Source organism: Diplodia corticola (assembly GCF_001883845.1).
Source record: "Diplodia corticola strain CBS 112549 chromosome Unknown scaffold10, whole genome shotgun sequence".
Taxonomy (NCBI): Eukaryota; Fungi; Ascomycota; class Dothideomycetes; order Botryosphaeriales; family Botryosphaeriaceae; genus Diplodia; species Diplodia corticola.
The window spans coordinates 310,521-334,802 of NW_017971489.1; the positions used below are offsets into that span (position 1 = coordinate 310,521).

A 24,282-nucleotide genomic window follows, 5' to 3' on the forward strand; every position below is an offset into this window, starting at 1 on the left:
ACGCTGCGCACGCCGCGCACGCTGCGAGCCGGCACGCGTCGCAGCATTCGCATTCACAGAGCGCAGGCGCGGCGCAACAGGTGCCGCCGCGCATTGCTCCAAAACGGCAGGATATGGCGCAATGCCGCCGCCAGGGACCGGTTGCCTCGCTGGGAAAGCCCACGCATGACGTTGATCAGCCCGCGATAGCCGGTGCCTGGTCGCAGGCTGAGGCATCTAGGTACGCCCGGCCGTGGGGTCACGATGGCCCCAGGCCCCGATGCAGCGATATCGGGAAATGGAACTCGCCTACGGTGCGGCCGCGGCGCCAGCCTTTCAGTGCCAGCTTTGACGGCGTGCGCTTCAAAAGGCGGCTGCCCGCCACCACTCAGCAGCTTATAAACTGCCCGGCCCGCCGCTTGCAGGAAGGGTCTCCGTCGCTTTTTTTCCCATTCGAGCGCGCCTGCTAAGCCGCATATTGCGTAGTTAGCCCGAGCTGCACCGCCGTGACCCCTCATCGTTAGTTTAGCTCGGTCGTTTTCCGACCCCGCTAGGCCTGCTCTACCGTACCGCGAAAACGGTTCCTGGCCCTTGTCCGCCAACAGACTGTTCCCTCGAGCCGGCACCAGCCCGTCTACTTGAACCGCTCACCCGCCCGGCCTTTGTCTCACGTCCACGCGCTCTTTCGCCGCTCGCTGTACCCCGACGCCCCTCTCCGGCCGATCCGCCTCCGCCGCCTTGCGCACAAGCCTCGGACGTCATACAATCGACTCATATCGCCGCCGACCGCCGTCGCGCACCACTTTACTTCACTCAAACAACTCCTCCCTTCCCCACCAGTGTCGCCATGTCCCAACAAGAGACCGCCACCCCGAACGGCGTCGACTCGCTCGCCACCTATGAGTTCCCGACTCAACGCCTGAAGAAGGTGTTGAGCGACAGCGGGAGGACGCCCTTGGTCCTCGTCGCTTGCGGCTCCTTCAGCCCGATCACATACCTGCATCTCCGCATATTCGAGATGGCGTTGGACTGGGTGAGGTACAATACGGAATTCGAAGTTGTTGGTATGTTGTGGTGCCCTGTTTCTTGGCCATGGAATAGCCCAGACGCTGACTTGGTGTTATATAGGCGGGTACTTGTCGCCTGGTAAGTGCTTGGGAGTCTCCACCAGCTTGTTTGCCGCTGACATGGCCTCTGCACAGTCGGCGACGCCTACAAGGTATGTCATTTATTTATTTCATGTGGCGACGCACACTCTATGGTGCATGAACGCAGCCAAAGACCCCTCACCTCTTGCGGTCATGCGCTGGACAATCTTTCCAAACATGCTCCACATCGGCACTCATCAGCCGGATTCGTCAGCCGAGCTGACTCAACAAATTGCGACGATCATGTATATGGGCTTTGCTGACAAAGGAACAGAAAGCAGGGTTAGCCTCATCAGAACACCGCAACAACATGTGCGAGTTGGCAGTCGAAGATTCGTCATGGATTTCTGTCGACAAATGGGGTACGTAGGACCGCTCATGCAGGGCTCATGCACATAGCGCTGACGTCACGTGAACAGAACCGTTGCACAAGGAGTATCTGCCGACGGCAAAAGTTTTGGATCACTTTGACCATGAGCTGAACGAAGTTCGTGGTGGAATTGAAGACTACAGCGGTCAGAAGAGGAAGGTCAGGGTTGCACTGCTTGCTGGAGGTAAGTCCGCTGTAATGGACGGTGCGCCATCTAACGAAGTACTGACGACATGACGTGCAGCCGATTTGATTCAGACCATGTCGACACCGAGTAAGGCTTGAATCTCCCCCTCGCGAAAATGCAGCGAGCTAACCTGCGACCAGACCTCTGGGCACCAAAGGATTTGGACCACATTTTGGGCGAGTGTAAGTCTTGACCACGCCGAATTGTTGCATTGATTTGTTCTAATAGCTTGCAGATGGTGCATTCATCGTTGAACGTGAAGGTAAAAGTCACCATAAACTTGCAACCTCAACTTGACCTAACGGGTGATTAGGCACGGACATTGATGATGCACTCGCCAGTCTTCAACAATGGCGTGACAATATTTAGTAAGTAATGTCTGTGTGGCTCAGAGTATCCAACGTTTAACAGCTGCAGTGTCATCCACCAGTTGGTGAAGAACGATGTGTCCAGCACAAGAATCAGGCTCTTCCTGAAGAGAGACATGTCCATCCGTTACTTGGTGCCGGAGCCAGTGATCAAGTAGGCATCGATACTCGATGACCATAGGGCAGCGTGCTAAACTCAATTAGGTACATCGAGGCTACCGGCCTGTACCGCGACGACGGCGAGAAGAGGGACGACAAGGGCAAGGTGACAGCGACGTCCAGCTCTTCGTAGGTGGCCTGCGAATTGGATCGCACCCTCAACCCCGAGCATTCCGTCAGCACGCATGGCCGAGGATTCGCAAGCAGCATTTCAGGGCCTGTCAAGAGAAGGACAGAGTTGACGAGAGTCTCACGCTTGGCGTGATGGCATGATTTACGGTAGTATACCACAAGAAGGCCCGAACCATGGGCCGGGTGGCTTCGCATTGAGATTTGGGCGTTTTTCGGAGATTAGAGCACGACGAGAAGCCGTCACCGGCATTGGAGAAGGCCTGCGTCATTGCTAATTCTCAATTCATATACGTAGTAGGAGTAGCCGTAGAGACTGCATGATACCAATTTTTTGAAAATTTGCATCAACTGGAAGGCGCACGTCCTCGGGTCATCTCAGAGCAGTGCCCCATAAGAGCGGTGTGGAATCCAAGAGCTCTCTATATCAGGGCAGCTGCCCTCCCATTTCTTGCGCGCTGTTGACATGATGTTTGCATTGCAAGACGATGATAAGCAGCTCATGTCCGGTCAGGGGCCAGTTGGTGGTTGGCTCGGGGGCAGACAGGGAAGCATGCCAGGTCTGTTTAGAGAGCTCTACGTTCGCCTTTACAGCTGTTGCTTGCAAACCCATGCCGAACTGGGTTGCACAGGATGCTTCGTCCAGAATTGCAGCGCGGAACCAGGAAGACGCGGCTGATCGACGTCATCGGCGCATTGACGCAGGGATCCCCCAGACTTGTGTGTCGACCGCAGAGGGTGTTGGATCGGTGAGTTGCCACAGCAACTCCGCCGCGCCGTTCAGCTGGCGCCCAGATCGCGGCCGCCCAGCATGAGCCACCAGCCACTCGTTCAGATGTGAAGGAGCGCGCGCGTAGGTAGACACGTTACTGCTGTTCAGACCCATCACTATCTTCTCTCTCTTTGCTTTTTTTCTTCGAGCGTGCTTTTTCGCCGCCTTCCGTTCTTCGCGTTTCTTCTCGTCTATCGACCTGCCCATTCATTTTTCCCTGCGCCGTGCCGTGCGCCGCACCAAACGTCCCCGCCGCATTCAACCGCCCTCTCGCCCAGCATTCGTTCCACGGGCTGCCCCCAACCAAAGCGTGAATAGAGAAGAAGAAAAAAAAAAGAAAAGAGAAGGGACGACACCGCCCAGTCCCAATGCCTCGGGACCACCACTACGAGTCGCCCGGCCGCTCCAGCCGCGAGCGCGACAGCTACTCCCGCTCCCGGCCACGCGAAAGCGAAGGGTACCGCTCCGAGCGCGAACGCGAACGGCTGCGACGCCAACGCCAACGCCGCGACAACCACAACACCGACGACGACAACGACGAGAACGACAACGCCGAAGAAGAACGTCGACGCCGCCGCGAGCGCGCCGCCAGACGCACCAGCCAAGAACCCACCAGCGACCGCGAACACCACCACCGCGAGCCAGCCCGCCGCCACCGCGAACACTACGACCACGCGCAGCGCGAGCGACAAGAGCGCCGCCGCCGCCGCGGCCACCGCGCCACCGACTCCGTCGGCGAACCCATCCCGGCGCCGCCGCCTCCGCTCCGCCACCCGGAGCGCTCATACGACTCGCCCTACCACGGCAGCGGCGGCGGCGGCGGCGGCGGCGGCGGGGGGTCGACGCCCACCAGCCCGACGAAAGCGCGACAACAACAACAACAACACAGGCCGCGGCGAGGGAGCGGCAGCGGAGGCGGCGGAGGTGGCAATGGCGGGTGGGACACGCCGGCGAGCCGGGACTCGGGGGCGAGCGCGCGGCCGCTGCTGCAGGCGGATGCGCTGGCGCAGCTGGACGCGAGCAACGCGAAGAAGGGCGGGTGGAAGGCGGGCGGGTACGACGAGGCGTACTTGAAGCGCGTGCGCGAGCAGGAGAAGGGGTTGGAGAGGGAGAGGCAGCGCGAGGAGAGGAGGGAGAGGCGGCGGGCGAAGGAGGAGGAGAAGGAGGCGCTGGCGCGGGGGGAGCGGGAGAAGAGGAGGAGGTATGAGGCGGAGATGGGGTTTAGGCGGAGTGGGCGTGTGGATGTCGAGTTGGAGGATGATGATGAGGAGGAGGAGGCGCCGCTGCATAGGCCCGGTGGGATGGATGGGATTAGGGTGAGGGGGCTGGAGGAGGAGTATCCGGAGCCGTATACGGATGATCCGTACACGGATGATGCTGCGGAGCCGAGGAGGAGGCGGAGAGATTATTCGGATGGCGAGAGGGAAGAGAGGAGACAGAGGAGGAAAGAGAGAGCGCTTGCGGCCACGGCGGTTGCTGGGAGACAGAGGAAGAGTCGAGTCGTCAGCGGGCCGTTGCTGGAGGAGGGCGGGAAAGAGGAGTACGAGTACCGCATGGCCCACCGCGGTGGCGGTGGCAGCGGCGACGTCTTCTACGATGAGGAGCTGAAGAAAAAGAAACGGAAGAAGATCTTCATCATCGTTGGCATTGTCGTTCTCATCCTGGCAATCGTCATTCCTGTTGCCGTGGTGGTGTCAGGAAAGAAGAGCAGCGACAATGGCGGCGATGACTCTTCTGCAAGCTCTTCGGACTCGAGCAAACCGGACAACAGTAACCTGGACACCATATCTGAGGACGACATTCCCGATTGGGCAAAGGGGGGGCTTCTGGATCCATTTTCATGGTACGATACCGAAGACTTCAATGTCACCTTCACCAACGACACGGTTGGAGGTCTGTCGGTCATGGGTCTGAACACAACCTGGGACGACAGCGTCCAGGCGAACGAGAACGTTCCGGCTTTGGACAAGGAGTTCAAATATGGCGAGATGCCGATCCGCGGTGTCAATGTCGGCGGCTGGTTCAACCTTGAACCTTGGATAACGCCATCGTTTTTCGAATCCTACAACACTCGAGATGGGGTCATTGACGAATGGACACTTACCACGAGTATGGGCAGCACAAAAGCCAAGTCGACTTTAGAGCAACATTACTCGTCCTGGATCACAAAGCAGTCCTTCGCCGATATCCGAGACGCAGGGTTCGACCACGTCCGCATTCCGTTCAATTACTGGGCAGTGACTACATACGATGGCGATCCATATGTCGCCAAGGTCTCTTGGCGTTATCTTCTCCGTGGCATTGAATATGCACGACAACAGGGTCTTCGTGTCAATCTTGATCTTCACGGGCTGCCTGGCAGTCAAAACGGCTGGAACCATAGCGGAAAGCAGGGCGCCATCGGGTGGTTGAACGGAACTGATGGCACGCTCAACAGACAGCGTAGTATCGACATCCACGATCAACTGTCGACGTTTTTTGCCCAAGCCCGCTATAAGAATGTCGTCACGCTGTATGGGCTGGCCAACGAGCCACGCATGGTGGACCTCAACACGGCCGATGTTCTTGGGTGGTACGACGACGTGATTCCGCTTATTCGGAAGAACAACATCACGGCCATTCTTGTCTTCGGCGACGGCTTCATGGGCTTGGACAATTGGCAAGGAAAGCTGCAAGACTACGAGGATCTACTCCTGGACGTGCACCAGTACGTCATCTTCAATGTCGACCTGATCAAGTTCTCGCACTCGGAGAAGATCAATTTCGCTTGTAAAGGCTGGACACAGCAGTCACTTCGTTCGATGAACAAGTCGACGGGCTTCGGACCTACAATGTGCGGTGAATGGTCGCAGGCCGACACGGACTGCACGCAGTACATCAACAATGTCGGCTGGGGCACGCGCTGGGAGGGCACGTACAATACTGGTAACGAGAGCACCTCGGTCCTCACTCCCACCTGCCCTACGGATAACAACCCCGTCTGCTCCTGCAACAATGCCAACGCCGACCCGTCCGACTACAGCGACACGTACAAGCAGTTCCTTCTCGACTTTGCGTTAGCACAGATGTACAGCTTCGAGCAGGGCTGGGGCTGGTTCTATTGGACGTGGAAGACGGAGAACGCGGTCCAGTGGAGTTGGCAGAGCGGGATGCAGGCGGGGATCCTGCCGGACAAGGTTTGGGATCGCAGCGCGTTCTCGTGCAATACGAGTGATATCCCAGACTATTCGGGTTTGGGGTTGGCGGAGAATTTCTAAAGCTCCGAAACATTGTTGGATGCTTTTGTTAGCGCTTTCTTGTCCTCCAGAATTGGAATGTCTTTGTTGTCATGGTTTTGGGTTCTGGCATAGCGATGATGGCATGTTGTAATGAGGGAATGGATAATAATGAACCAGATGAGGGCCTCTCGGTTCCCACGCATTCGGCTTAGAAATGCACTGTTGGACGACCTCATGATGAGCTGTATAGAAAGCTATCTGTGTTCCGCCTGTTGCCCTCCACAACGAACAAGTGCTTTTATCCTTTCTAGATCCTTTCTTGCCCTTCTGCAACTTCTCGTACGAATTGCCCTGGGGGATGGACTTGAAGATATTTATCCCTTCGTTCTACACTGCATAGATTGTACCCTCGGCCGGTGCTGGCTCTACATTTACTACGGTTACGCAGCGAAGCATTGAGGGCATATACGAGGTTGCGTCGGCATCGCCGACCTGTGCCGTATGCCTTGTGCGACTGTCTGGCCAGATGACACGACAAAGTCGAAAGACAAGCGCAGATCAGGCGTGACTGGAGTACGCTCTGCGGGAGAGAGATTGAGTAATGTGTCCGGGAGAGGGACGGCGCAGTTCTGTGCCGACGACTCATCACCGCGGCCACCCAATGCTCTGAGGGGATATTGGAGAGGGTTTTCCTGAGTACCGGTCAGATCTATCGACAAGCTTTTCTGCGAGGGCAGCGATTTGAAAGATTGAACGTAGCGAAGCCGTCGAGAAGTTGCCAAACCGTCCCTTCGGGGTCGATCAAACACGGCCCAAGCATCTGGAGCACGCAAAGCAACATAAGCTAGCTGAATACGGATGACGTGTGCGAAAGAAATGCTAGATCACGGCTACGAGCCGTGTAAAGACAAGCTCGGTGGAGTGTTCGGGACATGTGTAGCATCTGGTGCGAATGAGAGAGAAACCGACACCGCTGAACGAAGACTAGATCCCTTCTAGTCAAGTGTCTTGCGGCTCGGACTTAAGAAAATGGTCAAGTGGTGGATTTTCACAGCCACGCCAAGGCCGCGTCAGCGCTTTCGACATCCCGCGCGTGGCCGTTCGGTCCCTCCCGGCCACCACGCACAGCTGCGTTTGCTCCAGAGACACACGCGCAAATAGCCCCACTGCCTGCCACCGCCATGCGTACAATCACTGCGCCCCCTCGTGGGTGGTGCCATGGAGACGAAGATTAGCCGCATCGAATCTAGCCCACGTCGTCACCACTCGACCGTGCTTCCCTGCTGTCGTGTCTTCGTGAACGGGATAGAAAAGCCCGCGCTGCCGTCTCCACAAGCATGATATCTAGCAACTCACTCGTTTCTCAGCCCTGCGACTAATCGCAGCAGGTGGCCAGCCCGGAGCGACATCACCACCATCACCTTTCCCGCCCTAACCCAAATAGGCAATAAGCCACCCCATCACCACCATCGACACCAACAATGCCATCCAACGCCCCCATCAACGCCGCCAGGCTATCGGCCTTCCTGATTACTACCGCCATCCTCCCCACCCTCACCGCTGCCCAATCGTACTCGTCGTGCAACCCAACCAACACGTCGCAATTCCCCTGCCCGGCCGACACCGGTCTGTGCCAATCGACCGTCTTCGAGACGGACTTCACGACGGGCGACAACACCAGCTGGACCACGACGGCGGGCAACGTCACGTACTCGGATGCGGGCGCGGCCTTCACCATCGCAGAACGGGGCGACGCGCCGACCATCGAAACGGACTTTTACATATTCTACGGCCGAGTCGAGGTGACGATGAAAGCGGCGCCGGGGACAGGCATCGTCAGTTCGATCGTAATCGAAAGCGACGACCTGGACGAGATCGACTGGGTCCGTCTCCCCCTCTCCCCCCCTCCCCCCCAAAAGACCCCCCAACACTGACAACACACCCACCCCACAGGAATTCCTCGGCGGCTCCAACACCATGGTCCAATCCAACTACTTCGGCAAAGGCAACACCACCTCCTACGACCGCGAAGCCGAGCACGCCGTCACCACGCCCCAAGACACCTCGCACGTCTACGCCATCGACTGGACAGCCTCGCGCATCGAGTGGCTGATCGACAACACGACGGTGCGCACCCTCGCCTACGCCGACGCCGTGTCCGGGCAAAACTTCCCGCAGACCCCCGCCACCGTCCGCCTCGGCATCTGGGCCGGCGGCGACGAAGACAACTCGTACTGGACCCGCGTCTGGGCCGGCGGCAACACGACGTACAGCGCGGCGGCGGGCATGCCGTGGACGATGACGGTGGAGAAGGTGGCGGTTACGAATTACGGCCCGGCGGGGAGTTATAACTATACGGACTCGACGGGGGATGCGGGCAGTGTGGCGTTGATTGGGACGGATTGTGGTGGGAGTGACGGTGGGAGCAGCAGCAGCAGTAGCAGTAGCAGCAGCGGTAGTAGCAGCAAGCGGACGGCGAGTGTGAGCGCGTATGCGGCGTCGACGCCGAGTGGCACTGGTGCTACTGCGACGCCCACGCCCACGCCGAGTGGGGGGACCTATGAGACCAGCGGTGGGGTCGAGAGGTTGGGTGGGGGTTTGAGGGAGTTTTTGTTCGGGAGCGTGTTTGTGGCGTTGCTTTTGCTTTGATCACGGCACCGGTCTTGGTCGTGTAAATGTCCTGGACGAGTGTTTGATATGAGTTAATAATGAGTTTATGTCATCCTTTTGCCGTGAGTGAAGAACCTTGCCGACCAATGAAGACCGAAACCGAATATATTGATTGGATTCGAAGGTAATTAATTCTCTGTCGTGGCACGGTAGTTTATGCGGTGCTTTTGTTTTATCTCTAGTACACCTATTAGCATTCTTTAATACCTAAGAATTAGCTTCACTGATGTTATCTCTCACACAAGTGAATTCAAGCTTAGCCTCTCACGAAGATAATTAAGTAATGTTTTTTTAGCTTACGAATGCACGGAATAAAAACCGAAAGTTGGTGTTGTCTATACGCCCGGGGTGAGCCAAAGTCTTGGGAGAACAGTCACTGCTAGACTGGCTTGGAAAACAGTTACCTGTTACCTGATCTGCTGTTCTCCTATTCCGATCTTCACTCACACGAGGAGCTTGCTCCTTCCTTTGCATAATAGTAACATGGCACATGAGTATTATAAAGTCTGCGTGTAGCACCGTTTTAGAGGCTTGTAAACGACTTAAAGCGAAGTGAGCCTTACAAGCAGCAAACTAAGCTGAACCTTCTAGCCCTCCGTGAGATCTGTCTTGAGAACATTACCCTACAACCCTCCGTTCACATGGTAATTCATGTACGAATCAATGCTTCTGATGTTCTTATTAGCGAAAGAAGCTCACTTCCACAGAGACTAATATCAACTTGAACCTTCTCCGCAGTCATCTGAACATCAAAATCCTTTGAAGAAGATAGTCCTCCATTTCCTACATCGTTATCTTCGTGTAGATTTCGCAAGGAGAAGAGAGAAGGGAAAGCACGTGCTCAAGATACCCCATAAGTGATCGATCTACACATGTCCAATCCCAAGAAGGCCCGCTTCCCATCTCCACGTGCCATTGTCATCGATATCCCGTTATCCGGCCATTTTCACCGATCTGATCTTTTCCCTCAAAATCCCAGTCCTACTTCAATTCCCCCGTCCCCGCAGACTTCAGAGCAAGCTCTTGATCGTCTGTCCAGCCTCCCACGTCTCGCCGCCCTCGAGCGTCGTCCACTGCTTCACCGCGCCCGCCTCGACGCACACCATGCGCGTGTACGCGTCATCGGGACCAAAGTCGCTCATGGCGGCCGCCTTCTCCTTCCACGGGTTCCAGACGACCGTGTCGGGCAGGTTGTCGCGCACCACGTCGTAGCGCGGCTTGCTGTCGACGAGCACCGACGTCGTGCTCTGGGGGATGGCGCTGTAGACGCGGTCCGTCTCGCCCGCGATGGTCAGGTTGGCTTCCGACTGCGTGTGCGTGCTCGCGTCGAGCACCTTGTCCGTGTACGAGACGCCGAGGAGGCCCGTGACGCTCGTCTTGCTGATGTCCTGCATGTTGCCAAACCCCCACCGCCGCACGTCAGCCCCTGAAAAAAAAAGAAATGGGAAACACCGAAACACGAGTGAAGGGCTGGGGGGGAGGGGGGAGGGGGGGATCCATTGAAACTCACCGCAACGCTCAAGTACGTGTGCAACAAGACCTGGAACTCAAACGGCTGCTGGCCCTCGTTGCGCACGTTCACGACCGTCTGCAGGCTGCCGGGCCCCAGGGTGACGCTGTACACCAGGCCGAAGTCGTGCGGCCACGCCTTGCGCGCCTCGGCGCTGAGGTTCGACGAGTACAGGCCGAAGTCGAGCTTGACCGTGTCGTCCGACGGCGCGCCCGTCTTGGCCGTGTCCGACTCGGACGTGCTCTTGCCCAGGAACTCCCACCGCGACGTGCGCGCGAAGCCGTGCTGCGGCAGCGCCGACGTCGCGTGGTCGGCGGGCGGAGGACCGAAGACCTGTTGGGAAAACAGATTTCCAAAAATCGTCAGCGTCATCGGCCTCTTCTCACAAAACGAGGAATGTATGTATGTACATACCGGGAAGACGACGGGAATGCCGCCCCTCACGGCCTTGGAGCCGTCCAGCGCGGCCTTGTCGCTCAGCCACAGGTTGTCGCTGCCATCAGCATTCTTCCACGAGGTGATGGTGGCGCCGTAGAGCATGACCTCGAGGCTCTCGCCTGACGGCAGCTTGGCCGTGATGCGCGAGCTGTCGTCGCTGATCTCGACGACGGGCTGGGGTCCGCTCGACTTGGCTGCAGCCGCGTTGGGCAGAGCTGACGGCTTGTGCGAGCGCTCGACCATTGTTGCGGATTGTGTTTGGTATTCGAGGATTGGGAAGTGGTGGCTTGTGGGATGCGGCCGGTCGTGGTGGGGCAGAGGGGAGATGTGAAAGGTTGAAGGAGGACGGATCCGGGTTTGATGGCGTTTAGCGGCAGAGAAGGCGCACGTCTATGTACAGGGCGGCCGGCGGGTTCGAAGGGTGATGCAAGAGCCTGGGGCGCAGTTGGCGGTGAGGCAGAGAGGCGTCCGCTGGAGGTTGACGCGGTGGTGATGGTAGGTGCGATGGTGGATGAAGCTCGATCGGCGAAGGAGGGGCAGCGCGCCATATCGCGTGCGGCGCCAGCACCAGAGCCAGCCCCGCGCCGCCAGGATGAAGCACCAAGCATCGCACCCCGGTTTCAGGCTCACATGTCTCTCTCGCTTGCTGAACCCTGCAGCCCCGTCCATTGCCTAAACCGGCTGTCCCTCATGCGCTCTGCCTCTGCCTGACGGGAGCAGACGGGAGCTCGCTGCCTCGCCGCGGGGGATGATGTCATGCCGAATCGCCTGACGGGCCCCAGGCACCGCCAGACGGCATGGGCCACACGGCGGCAGATGCTATGTGTATACCAGTTCGTAATCCGTTGGTTTATGAGGCCCGTCCAAGGGCCAGTCCGTGTAACTACATCAAGCCATCCGTCCGTCTATCATGCATGCTGTGTCCCTTTTTGTCCCCCAACCTGACTCCTAAACAATGCAACCCATTATCTCCCCGACTGCTCATCTCCCCGTTGAGCCGCCGCATTCACCTCGCGTTTGACCTCGAGCATGATTTTGTCGATTTCTGCCACGTCGTCCTGACGCAACACGACCTTTTTGCAGTCCGCCAGCAGCCGCTTGAACCGCTGGATTATGCTCTGCGGCTGTGCCTTTGGCCTCTGTGACATCTCGCCCTCGTGGCCACTGCCCGCTGTAGAACCTTGGCTTGCCCCCTCTGCCGCCTGCACGCCTGCATGCGTTTCAGGCCCTGCTGTGCTACCTGCACCTTGCTTTCCATCGTATGATCTCTTTCTCTTTTTCTGCTGTGTTGCGACCTCGCCCTTTGCCTGACTGCCACCCACTTGGCCGCTGCGTCTCCTTCCACGTGTTCGAATGTCCGCTTTCGTCTCCTCTGCTTGAGCGAAGCTTGTGCGCGGCGAAGAGTGGTTGCTTCCAGCAGCATTCCCACCATGGCTCCCTACAGCAGGTGATGGTGGGTTCGATGCTTGCTTCGACTTCTGAACACTCGAGTTTCTAGACGCCCGGCCCTTTCTCCTCTTGCGTGCTGGTGTTTCTCCAACCATATCGGTCACGTCTTGGGTCTCGTCCACATCCGGCTCCGTCGCTTGCGGCTGGGATAGTCTTGACTTTCTTGTGCGTGATGATGCGGGAGCCGGTTCGGATACTACTCCTGACAATCTCGGGGAAGCCCTTAGAAAGGGTGATGTCCGTTCTGTGGGTTTAGCACATTTCCTGCTCCTTGATTGTGAAATCTCATCTGACGCTGGATCATCATCAACTTCTTTTGGAGAGCTCGATGTGTTTTCGTCCATTTGCTTGTCCATGCTGAAGCCATTCGCCTGGATGTTGCTGAAGACACTCTCATCGCTATCTGAGTCGATTGCAGCGCGGTTGTTGCCATTCTGCGTCAGCTTAGAGGATGAACGATCGTCTTTCTTTGAACGCTTCTTAGCCTTGACATTGTCAATTGTAGTTAGGGACTTCCGCTTCTGATGAGAGCCTGATTGCTTCTTGTTCGATTTTCCGGACAAATTTGGAGTTTGCTGCTTGGGCTGCGGCGAGTCCTTCACTCCGTTAGGCAGGCCCTTTTCTGGACCCATAGCGGCAAATGTGTCTTCGACAATGGCATCATCAACAGAAGCTCTGGATGGGACCGACAGAGGCAACGACCTGGTTTTGCCTGGAGAGGCTCGGATGGGGAGGTCAATAGACGAGGTATCTTTCTCGGTAGCAGAAAGTACATCTTGTGCCTCATAAACGTTGGCTTTGTTGCGCGTCGCTTGCGAAAATGAGCCAGCAGTTCCTTGCGGGAGATCCGCCGCCATGTCATCGAACGAACTGACCCCCTCCTCACCCTCAGGCATATCACGAAGCTCGTCAACAGACAGTTCTGCACTCTGTAGTGCTGACTGACCTTCGTCAATTGTTGAGTCGTCCGGTAAGGTCTGGTCCTTCGTGGCAGAGAATGTACGGCTTTGGCGGAGTGCTTGAGCAATCACCTCGTTCTCAAGCTGCTGAGATACCTCCTCGTCGATATCAGAGCTTGATAGCTCTGGTTCACTCCCATCATCGGAGGTCGGAGATGGGAAGGAAGGCTGCTGCTCGTTGCCCAGACGGGTGTCGGACAGATTTGATACATCACCTACAAGCTGAGCGACTACGTCCTCGTCGAGCTCCTCCATATCGCCAAAGCTCTGCCCAATAACGCCCTCATCGCTGCGGTCTTGCACTACGAAGCTGTCTTTGATGACGCTGGGGTCGGCAAGCAGGTCGTTCATATCGTCAACGCAGGGCGGTGACGATGGCATGATTGTATCGAAGAGATGCTCCGCGGTCGACGATGTCAGATAGGGAGCCTCAGAGATGTCCTCAGTATGCCCTTGTCTTCGCGGTCTGGGCGTTGGAGATGAGCTAGGAACTTCTTGCTGTCCTGCGTATTCCCGGAGACTGAGGAGGGGAGTGGACCTTGGCTCTGCATCTTCACAAACACTGTAGCTTTGTCCAGGTTTGCCGTATACGGGAAGCGCTGAGCCTTTGTTCTTCAGTGGCCTGGGAGGGCTAGAGCTGATGTCAGGGAACATGGCAGCGGTGTCATGCTGTCTCTCTCTGACTTCTCTCTGGTGATCAGTCAAAAGCTGAGAGTCCATTGAGTCTCCGCCCAGAGAAGATTCGATCGGCGCAAAGTCGATTTGAGAGTCATCGTGGCGCAGCTTTGCCATTGCTGTTGAGTTCGATGCTGAAGAGGCTCGCACCCGTCTACTTGGCATTGGATCTGATTGAGCAGGCGACTCGATTGCGCCATGTTTGAGTCGACGGACTAAAGAAGGCCCATGGCTTTCAAACATCACAGGTCCCGCGACAGTATCTTCTTGTGATTGCTCGAACGTTGGTAGAGGCTCAGGTTCCTGATTGAAATTAGTGCTCGCTTTGGTATCATTGACCGATTGATCCACTGACCTCGTCGCTTGGGGGATCCGGGAACCCAGGCAGCCCGAGCTCCACGATAGGCCGCAATCTACGCAAGCCTTTTTCGACATCAGCCGGGTATTGCAATTCTGTTTGCGACCCGAAACTTCTGTTCCACATCTCAACAGTCCTGTTCACAATGCGCTGCCGCTCACTTCGCAATCCAGCTGTAATCAGAGCCGCCAAGGCCTTGAGGAGCCTGGTATCATGCCGCGGCAATGCTTCCATAGCAGACATGACAGTGTTCCAGAGAGAGTATACCTAGATGCGGTCAGTGAACGGATGCCCTAGCCAGTATTTTGGATCACAAGACTCACCGCTTCCCGGCCCCCCTTTGCTTCGTCTGTGTCACCTGACAACTTCCGCTCGTGATCTCTAATCCATACAGCAATCCCGTCCTGAATCTTCCGTAGTAGCACAGCTGCGAATGAGATTGGCCACCGTTGGAAAAGAGCACCCACTTCAGCGGAGAACTCAATGACAAGGTCACCCTTGAGGTTTTCCAGAGCCTCGTAGGACCGATGTAACCGTGAAACAATCATTCTATAAAGATGGTTGAACGGATCGAATTCCGATGGCTTTTGGGGACCCGTGCTCACACCCCATAGAGTCCTACGTGCTTGTTCTACCGTCTTACGATGCCTGGGGTGTGCCGTATGTCGGAGAAGTAAGGCTGAATATTGTATCACAGCATCGCCATTGGAACTGAAGGGGGGCGATTCCAGTCGTTCAGCCAGTGGCTCAGTGATGGCGAGCGCAACAGCGGCCGTACCGACGTCATCGTTCACCTCGTGTTGAATCGTGGAGACGAATGCTGCGTAGAGCGCACTAGCAACCTCGAGGTCATCCTCTGCGCCATATCTCAAGCCACCCGCGAGAATATCCAGGACGGAATGGTACTCTTCACCGAGCGATTGGGAAGCACGGTCAGTGGCTGTGGGAATTCCAGAGTTCCGTAAACACAGCCGGGTGAGCTGGGCACAATGGCGCCAGATCCCCGACTTGAACAGTTCATCATCAGATGCAGTTGAAACCTGTACATAATTTCGAAGAAGCTCGAGTTTAGACTTGCGTGATGGCTTTGCCTGGCAACAGAGCTCGAGGAGCTGCCCTGAAAGTTGCAGACGAGCAGAAGTGTCGATTTCCGTAGGGCCGTCGTTCGTAAAGAGGTGAAGGAGGTGTAGCAAGGGGGACTGCAGGGAACCGCGAGAGTGTGATCTATGTGAGGGCGTTGGTGCAACTTCGAAATCCCCGGCAGGGTTACGCGACAATATAGGATCCGCAAAAGAGCCGGGTCCCAGCTGGTCCACCGCGGTAAGAACAACGAAGGAGAATTTATCTATCCAACTCTGACCAGAGCCATCATCTTGACATAGTGACTTAGGATGGTTCGTCCAGAGGCGGTGGAGGAGGTTCAGGATGTGTGCGCAAGCCTCTTTGAAATCCATAGACGCTGTAACTTCCTTACTGCCTGCTTCTGCCACTGTAGCCATGAGGGATGTCCACATAGTCTTGACTGGAGACTCCGATGCGATCTCTTCGGAAGGAGAATTGCATGTCCAGGGGGTCGACGCAAAACAAAGTTCAAAAGGTTGTAGAACGTTGCCCAGCTTTTGGCGTGTCCATCTGGGATTCAGAGCGATGATGTTGTCGAGTGTGATGGTCACGGATTCGACAGCCAGGTTTTCCCGCCACAGTTTGGTTCGATTCCGCTTGAAAAGCGCCGCTAGAACCTTGCAGGCCATGACAGCACCCCTTCGGTCCCTCTTGACCATTGTTGGGAGCACCTCGACAACAAACTCTTGCCAGTAGAGGTCTAGTTGCTCAGTGGGTGCAGTTGGAGAGAGAGAGTAGTACAGTAGATTGCAGTAGCTCGAAAATGCAGATCTCTTCAACCGCTGTGCGTCCTTGTCGTTGCCTTTTCTTTCAAACTGGGCCACTAGAGCTTGTCGGAGAAGACTTCTGAAGGGCAATGAGGTGTGCTGGGTTGGTCGTACTGCGTAAACAAACCGATTCCATGCTCCATTGGCCTGGATGGCAACCTCCCTATTGCTGGAATTGACACACTTCTGGAAGACTTGCAGCCACTTCTTGAGCAGCTTCCAGGCCTCAAACTTGTGCGCCCGGTTTTTCAAAAGCAGGACTACAGATGCCCATATATGCGGCACGTGTTGCGCTGTCTCGGCGTTGGAGAGCATTTCCAGGAGTCGATCGGTAAAGTAGTCTCCATAGGTCCGACCGTCATCGATGGGTTTTGCTAATATGTCCATTGTAATGCGAGGAACCTTTGATTTTTCGTCTTCCTTGCCAACGGAGATACCTGTCACAGTCGCCAGCTCGACGGCCCGCATGCGAATGTCCTTGTTGCTGCTCAGCAATCCGTGGAAAACGTGCTGGATCCAGTCCGAGGCCCTGTCAATCATGACAAGCTTCTGCTGAACCAACAGAGTCCGGTAGGCCATCATCCTGCAGATGACGACGTTGTTGCCTGAAACACGATCTTCGATATCCTTCAACGCAGTGACAGCACGGTTTGCGCGGTCCACATTCATGCTCTTTCCAAATTGTTGCTGGGAAAAGGCATGAAGGATGTGGTTCACCCATTGCTTCGGAGAAGTTGCGTCACCAAAGGTCTCAATGGCTTTCTCGAGGAAGAAAGTGCGAAATGTATCCGGGATGCGCTCTGCAACTGGCCCAGCTTCCATGAGAGCCACAAGAAGCTTTATCGCTTGGAGAGAAAGCTGGACATCCAAGCCACCGGTCTGGGTATTTGTAGCAGTCATGTCGCGTTGCATGAACTGCGCCAAGAGTCCCATCTTGTCGGCGAGCGTTTTCGCATCTGGCTTGCCGTCATACGTTTTTAGAGTGGTGACCAGTGCCATATACGCATCGATTCTGTGGAGCCGGGACTGTCCAGCAAGCTGCTTGACCAATGTCTCCATCATTGTTGCGAATCCACTCGAAGTGCTTGCGGGATGTCCCGAGGTTGGTGTTGAAGGTTGGGTAGGCGGAGGGTCGTGAGCCTTCAAAATGCTCTTCAAGGTCCTGGGATCCCGCGGCTGGGGCAGAGGCCGGAGAGGAGAACCGGGAAGACCGCGGCGCGAAGTTGCAATGTCATTGGCGCCGTGGTAGGCGGTCCAGGGTGAGAAGTCGACCTTTTTGCGTCGTGCGGAATCATTGGGCCGGTCGGCGGAAGATGCTGGCGACTGCTGGGGCGGAGTGTTGACATAGGCGGGGTCGGCAGAGACAGGAGCATCGCTGATGGCTTCCTCTACCTCGAAGCTGTCGGACAGGAAGTGCAGGGCCTCGTCGACGTACTTGTCGGCTTCGCGGGGAGGAGTTGGTGGCCGCACAGGTAGGCTCTCCAATGCGGTCGGCTCGGCGGGCGCCATGGCTGAGCAGCGTAAAAACGAAATGGGGCGAGGGCGTCAGGTCATGGCCAGGCCGGAGAGCGCGCGGGAATCGCGGCGGCGAAAGCTGCGAGCTGGTTGAGGCGTGGGACGGGGCGGCAGCTGTTGGAGGCGGCTGGGCCAGAGCCAGCACAAGCAGTGAGCAAACGCCGCGTCCGACGCGCCGACGCGAAGTCGCGTCCGCAGCCGCGCGCCCCGGCCCACAGTGCGGCAGCCTAATTGAAATCCGGGGCGCGCGCCTCGGGGCCCTGTCTCGCAGGTCTCGATGGCCTGAGGCAGGGATCCCAGCTGCTGTGCCGCGCACTCTCCCCTCGCAGCCGCGGCCGGGGCACAGCGCGTCGCGCTCGTCGCATGCGTCATTGACGATCGCTCCGTGCTGGCCGATCTCCTGTGCGATATTGCGTCCGCATGAGGGCCACGGGTCCGCTCCGCCCACGCAGCGCATCACATGCCCCCTGCCCACCGCCAGCTGTGTTGCTTCTTCTGGATGCGTGCCGGCCACTTCAGCAGCCCTGTGCAAGCCGGGCAAGGATGGCCGCGGGCTGACTTGCTCGCATGCCCGCCCAGGACACGCAACCAGTCCGGATCACTACTCAGCAGCGACTCAATGCGGGGACCCACCATTTGCGAGCTGCCGCAGCTAAGATTCAGCCCCGTGTGCCCGCCTTAATGTAAAGACCAGCGCGCCCGCCGCTCCGCCAAACACCTCCGACTCCCCATCCACCACCCACCTGAACCTGGATGCCACAATGGCCTCCAACACAAACGGCGCCTATGCCGCCTCCATTGCCGGCGAAAGTAAACTGCCCTCCTTGGCCGGCCCGACTTCGCGCTGACGCCGCCCAGAAAAGCGAGCAGAGGTGTCCATGTTGATGGCCCAGCTGCGTGCCGACCTGGATGATTCGAGTCTCCAGCCGCACCGTGAGTCTGCCGCCGCCCGCTCCCCCCGCGCCGCCGCCATGCGCTGACCCGCCCCGCCCGCAAGAGCGCAATGCCGCCCTCGAGCAGATCAAGATCTATGGCCGCGACGTCCGCGACGCCGACCCCATCTTCACGCCCGACGTACGCCGCTCACCGCCTCGTCCCGCCACACACTGGATGCGCATGCTGAGATGTGACACGTAGGGCATCGACACGCTGGCGTGCCACGGCTTCTACAGCACTTCCTCCGTCACCTCGCGCGAGGCCCTGCGCTGCCTGGCCAACGCCCTGCTCCTGCAACCACAGTGCAGACAGACTCTGGTGGACAAGGGGCATGCGGAGAAGGCGGCCGAGAAGCTCAAGGTCTGTATGACTCCGGCCAAGAAGCTGGTCGGCACGACTGAATCTGCGCAGAGCGACAATGCGGACGATGAGTTCCTTACGTCGCGGATTCTGTTCCTCCTAACCTACGACACAAACTTGAACTTTGATCCCTTGGTTAGGGAAAAGGGATTGGGCGATGCAATCACGCAGGTACGGTGCGGGACCGCCAGACCATGAGGGTCTGTCTCGTTGACACTCGACGCAGAGCATCTATCGGCATTCCAAGCGGTATTCGAAGAACGGCAAGAAGCAGAACTCGTCGCCAATGGATGACATGGCTCTCTCCGAGACCCTGAAGCTCGTATTCAACCTGACGCACTTCTATCCGGATTTCACCGACATCTTCACCAAGTCCGTTCCCGATCTGCTCAAGATCCTTACTCGAGCGCCCGTCCCGAATCCGCCGCTGCAGCAGCCGATTTGCTACCTCATCAATGCCTTGCTGAACCTCAATCTGGACGACAAGAAATCCAACGTCTTTCCAAAATGGGACCAGAACACCAACGCCGCGCACCTCTGCGAGCTCCTCGACAAATCCGTTGCCGCTTACAAGGAAGCTGAGCTGGACCAAGTTGCCGCGCCTCTGGTTACGCTCATCCGGCGCATCTACGAATTCGCACCGGACAGCGTCAAAAAGTACATGCAATGGCTCCTCTTGCCGACCGAGGATGATCGGAAGAAGCCACTCGGAGACACGGACACTCTGTCATCTCGCCTCCTGAATTTGTCCACGGCAGCCATGTTGCCCAATCTGCGGAGCCAAATCTCGTCAATGCTGTTCGAACTTTCAGACAAGGATGCGTCGACGTTCGTTCACAATGTCGGTTACGGGTTTGCATCGGGATTTCTCCTCAGCCACAACATCGCTATCCCGGAGAACGCCATGGAGGCTTTCGCCAATGGGAATGGAGCTGCGGAAGATGCCGAGGGAGACGAGAAGGAGAAAGCCAAGGAGAATGCTAGGGGATTCAACCCCATCACAGGCCAAAGATGGGACGCCGAGGAGGTCAAGGACACGGGTCCGCCAATGACTGACGCGGAAAAGGAGAGGGAAGCCGAGAGGCTCTTCGTTCTGTTTGAAAGGTAAGCTCACGTCCCAGCCATGTATATCACCTGACTCACCAGCTCTGCAGACTCAAAGCCACAGGCGTTGTCGATGTCAAGAACCCTGTCGAAGACGCGATCCAATCAGGACGCATCGAGGAGCTTTCCGACAGCGATGAGCCCACGTCTCCTGACTAGGAGTGCCACCTCGGATTCGGGTCCCGTTTTCTTTTTCAGTACACATAGCCTTTAATGCGCATTAGCGAAGGATGCATTGGTAGGAGTTGGTCAAGCAACAAGAATGGGCAGCGCTCGTCATCGCTACAGAATGGTTCGGAAATCTCAGCGGGTCGAACATGGGAATCGTTCACTGATTTCGTTCGCATTGAAAGGAAAAAGATTGGTTTCGCCGCATACTGTATTACTATTTGTCCCCTATTTTATTGTAATCACATGCAACAAGGCTTTCGATGTTAGCCTGGTGCAACGCCGAGGCCCCGCATCATCAAGGGTGAAGATCACAGGACGGGCAGCTCAACCCCGCGGTGGAGAGGTGTAGGCTCGTCCAGCTGACGACTGCATACCTGCGTCGACCCCACGGCGAGGGTTGCGGACTGTTCATTCTCAGCGCATAAGCTGCAGCACGCATGTGATTCTTCTTTTCCGCGTGAGCGTTGGGCTGTCCAATACTCTGACCGATTACCGCCTCTCTTTTCCCCCCGTTCCTAATGTTGATGGAGCGTCTCGTGGGCGTGCTTATATTCATGTGGGAACATGGAGCTTGCCGAGGCTGTTGCCAGTATTTCAAGACGTCTCTTGGTGACACGAATTAGGGGCAAGCATGACTGTTCATGCCGATCCAGCGCGAACCTCGCGGCATCAAAGAATGTTGGTGCAGGCTACATGTGGGTCGGTGGCGGTCTCTTGATGAACACGAGCCCTCTGTTGGTGGCACAGTTGTAACCGAAATCTTGCTCATGTTGGCTGCGGGGATGAGGCTGATGGTGGTTAAAAGGTTTCTTTTGCCAAGTTAGGATGAAAGAGGAGGTTCCAGGGGCTCAGAAATGACGGGCTTCAGGAGGGGCTGGAAATGGCCTTGCGGAGACCGGCATCAAATAGAAGAGATGCTGTATCAAAGGGCATGGGAGAACGTCTGTTTTCAGTGAGGAATAATATATGGCTGGGACGACCTTCTCGGTGTTCCTTCCTTCCCATGGCATGGGAATCAAGGGTCCATGTGTTACCAATGGAATAGTGGCAGCCCTTGCAGTTTCGGGCAGGTCTTTCGGAATAAATAGATCCGTTGTCGTAGCAACAGAAAAGTAAGAATGACTGTGTACGAAAGGAAAAACAAATGGAGCAGCGACCCTCTCGGCTTCGCTCGGAAGGTCCACGGGCTGGGTCACGAGAGGCAGAGTGTTCTCGGTTGCCACAGGTCTTGGCGATTGCGGTCATGATGATGTACTCATAGTGCAACAGGAGAAAGCGCGCACAGAACCCATCTTGGAGCGTACAGGGATCAACCAAATGAAGGAAAATGAAAGGTGGGTGAAGATGGCGAAGATGGCGCAGAAGGTTGGTGGTTGAGAGGCGCGGGGGATTGAGATGTTTATTTATGGAGCCTGGAGGAGGGGGAGCTTTCTGCCGTCTTCTGTGGAGCAACACTCCGTCATCAGCTCACCAGCCACAACGACATGCGCTGCGTGCGCCCGCCGTCGATGCCTCAGGCCTTCTCCTGCGTCGCAAGCTGCTGCTCGTCCGCCAGCTCCCGCCACCACCGAATCACCAGACTCCAACACCGACGTTGAAAGCTGCACACAGCACACGCCTTTGCGGACCATGTCGCTGGTGCCGCGGCTGAATCGCGGCGAAATCGTGCTGTAAGCTATCCCCAAGCCCCGCCAGCTTCTGTTCCCGCTCTGCTGATCCACCGCCAGCCGCCATGGCTCTGCCGTCGTCGTCTACGATGAGCGCTCGCGCCAGCTCTCGCTGCGCGCCAGATCCCAAGGCCCCTCCGATGTCGAGCTCGCGAACCCCAACTGCCCCTACTGCCACCGCCCGCTGCGCGACGAGGCGCGATCCCCCGGCGACGACGTGCCCGACGACAACGACCATGGCTTCGTGAACCCAGAGTACTTCCGCATGCTGCACCACAGCCGCCCAAGCTCCGAGACATCGTCGCGACAGCCCTCTCCTCAGCGAAGGCCGCCTCGCCGAGCGCTGCGTCAAACCTCGGGCGGCTCAGACATCGGCACTCCGCCGCCGGGCGCTGAGTTCGTGGGCAGCACTCCCGCCACTCCGGCCGCGCCCCACGGCATCTCCTCTACCGCTTTTAGTCAGGGCTATTTCAAGACATTCTTCGTGGAAGAGGGCGAGCTTGGAAGGGGCGGCAAGGGCGTGGTGCTGTTAGTGAAGCACATGCTCGACGGAGTGTCTTTGGGCCACTTCGCATGCAAGCGCGTCCCCGTCGGAGACGACCATGAGTGGCTGGAGAAGGTCTTGGTCGAGGTGCAGCTTCTTCAGAACCTGTCTCACCAGAACCTCGTGTCGTACAGGCACGTCTGGCTGGAAGACTACCAGATCAGCGCCTTTGGGCCCAGCGTGCCCTGCGCCTTCATTCTGCAGCAATACTGCAACGCGGGCGATCTGCACAATTACATCCTGAACCAAACCCAGGCTTCTGTGACCACCCAACAGCTCAAGGAGAGGATGCGCCGCAGGTCAAAGGGCCAGGCTGAGCCGCCGTCAGGCCTCGCCCAACCCCGCCGCATGCCCTTTGAGGAAATCTTCTCCTTTTTCAAAGATATCACCGCCGGTTTGCATCACTTGCACTCTCACGGCTACATTCATAGAGACGTGAAACCGCACAATTGTCTGCTCCACACTACCGGCACTAAGACACGGGTTCTAGTCAGTGATTTTGGCGAAGTACAAATGGTCAATGTTGCTCGAAAGTCCACCGGAGCCACAGGCACAATCTCATACTGCGCCCCAGAAGTCCTCCGCCGTGACGCTCGCGGTGAGTTTGGCAACTTCACCACCAAGTCAGACATCTTTTCGCTGGGCATGATCGTCTATTTCATGTGCTTTGGCAGACTGCCTTATCAGAATGCGGACGACTTGCACGAGGAAAACGAGGATCTGGAGCAGCTCAGGGCCGAAATAGCCAGCTGGCAAGGCTTCGACGACGTGCGTAAAGCGCGGTCAGATCTTCCAGACAAGCTCTACAGCTTCTTGAAAAGGCTGCTGTCCCTCGACCCCGCAGAACGACCCACCACGGAGCAAATATTACTTGGGATAGGCGCCGGATCCGGACTGGAAGACCTCAACGGCTTCGGGCCCCCATTCGACGACATCGGGCCCCGGATCTCGTCGGCAGACTCGCCTTCCCCCAGCCCGAGCAAGCTGCAGCGCCGCCACTCGACCCAGACGGGCCTCATGCGCGCCCCGTCGAAACTGCGCCAACAAGCAAACGCCGAAGACCACCGCCCGCCCAGCCCCCCGACGAGCCGCAAGCCGCCGCCGCCGCCGTCGTCGCCGTCGGCCGCCACAGGCAGCCGGACGCCCACGCCCCCCGACTCCGCCGGCCTCATCCTCCGCAAACGCCAGCTCGACAACTACTCGCCCCCTCCTCCACACCACCACCACCACCACCGCCGCCACTCCTCCGCATCGCCCACATCCCCCCCACCAACAACACCGCGCCTCATGCTCCCCCCTCCCTCCTCCCCCTTTTCCTCCCTCCTCCTCGCCCCCCGCCTCCACGCCCTCCTCGCCTCCCCCGCCGCCGCCTCCTCCATCAAACTCGCCCTCTTCCTCGCCAAGACCTTATCCCTCTTCCGCCCCTGCAGCCCCTTCGCCGCCAACCCTTTCGTCGCCTTCCCGTTGCTGTGCCTCGCCGCCCTCGACTTCGCTGGGCCGTCGTTCTTTTTCGCCGTGGCGTCGTGGAATCATCACCATCACTATTATCCGTTCGCGGCGGCGGCGGCGACGAGGGGAGGGTGGGAGCGGGTGGGGTTGGCGTGGTGTTTGGGGTTGTTGGGGTTGCATGTGGTGGCTGTGGCGGGGGCGGGGTGGTGGGGCTGTTTGTGTGCGGTTGGTGTTGGAGGGGGGGTGGGGGCGGGTGGG

The 24,282-nt window shown here is 57.5% G+C and overlaps 7 protein-coding genes across 7 annotated transcripts in view; 5 read left to right on the plus strand and 2 right to left on the minus strand.

The window, feature by feature from the left end:
* Positions 1-826: 826 nt before the first annotated feature.
* Positions 827-2,344, plus strand: BKCO1_1000098 (nicotinamide mononucleotide adenylyl transferase; the record flags this gene model as incomplete). The annotated part of the gene is made up of 11 exons (XM_020269457.1): positions 827-1,043; positions 1,108-1,125; positions 1,182-1,198; positions 1,402-1,489; positions 1,547-1,681; positions 1,742-1,771; positions 1,825-1,866; positions 1,920-1,946; positions 1,998-2,052; positions 2,102-2,206; positions 2,257-2,344. The coding sequence occupies 11 exons, from the start codon at positions 827-829 to the stop codon at positions 2,342-2,344; spliced, it is 822 nt and encodes a 273-aa protein (XP_020132996.1).
* A 1,136-nt stretch (positions 2,345-3,480) lies between these two features.
* BKCO1_1000099 (glycoside hydrolase family 5 protein) lies at positions 3,481-6,369 on the plus strand (the record flags this gene model as incomplete). Its single annotated transcript, XM_020269458.1, has 1 exon — positions 3,481-6,369. One exon carries the CDS (start codon positions 3,481-3,483, stop codon positions 6,367-6,369), a length of 2,889 nt encoding a protein of 962 aa, XP_020132995.1.
* Positions 6,370-7,811: 1,442 nt separating this feature from the next.
* On the plus strand, positions 7,812-8,979 carry BKCO1_10000100 (glycosidase crf1; the record flags this gene model as incomplete). Its single annotated transcript, XM_020269279.1, has 2 exons — positions 7,812-8,213; positions 8,284-8,979. The coding sequence occupies 2 exons, from the start codon at positions 7,812-7,814 to the stop codon at positions 8,977-8,979; spliced, it is 1,098 nt and encodes a 365-aa protein (XP_020132872.1).
* A 1,031-nt stretch (positions 8,980-10,010) lies between these two features.
* On the minus strand, positions 10,011-11,191 carry BKCO1_10000101 (aldose 1-epimerase; the record flags this gene model as incomplete). Its single annotated transcript, XM_020269280.1, has 3 exons — positions 10,011-10,388; positions 10,511-10,843; positions 10,925-11,191. 3 exons carry the CDS (start codon positions 11,189-11,191, stop codon positions 10,011-10,013), a joined length of 978 nt encoding a protein of 325 aa, XP_020133015.1.
* Positions 11,192-11,913: 722 nt separating this feature from the next.
* BKCO1_10000102 (telomere length regulator protein) lies at positions 11,914-17,787 on the minus strand (the record flags this gene model as incomplete). Its single annotated transcript, XM_020269281.1, has 3 exons — positions 11,914-14,334; positions 14,387-14,656; positions 14,713-17,787. The coding sequence occupies 3 exons, from the start codon at positions 17,785-17,787 to the stop codon at positions 11,914-11,916; spliced, it is 5,766 nt and encodes a 1,921-aa protein (XP_020132870.1).
* A 767-nt stretch (positions 17,788-18,554) lies between these two features.
* BKCO1_10000103 (guanine nucleotide exchange factor synembryn) lies at positions 18,555-20,352 on the plus strand (the record flags this gene model as incomplete). The annotated part of the gene is made up of 6 exons (XM_020269282.1): positions 18,555-18,603; positions 18,652-18,726; positions 18,791-18,867; positions 18,931-19,260; positions 19,316-20,193; positions 20,244-20,352. The coding sequence occupies 6 exons, from the start codon at positions 18,555-18,557 to the stop codon at positions 20,350-20,352; spliced, it is 1,518 nt and encodes a 505-aa protein (XP_020132871.1).
* A 1,641-nt stretch (positions 20,353-21,993) lies between these two features.
* Positions 21,994-24,282, plus strand: part of BKCO1_10000104 (protein kinase) — a gene marked incomplete at both ends in the record, with an annotated part of 2,418 nt that continues 129 nt past the window's right edge. The window contains 2 exons of the mRNA XM_020269283.1: positions 21,994-22,034; positions 22,092-24,155. Coding sequence (XP_020132868.1) covers positions 21,994-22,034; positions 22,092-24,155 — 2,105 coding nt within the window. The remainder of the gene's footprint in view (positions 22,035-22,091; positions 24,156-24,282) is intronic.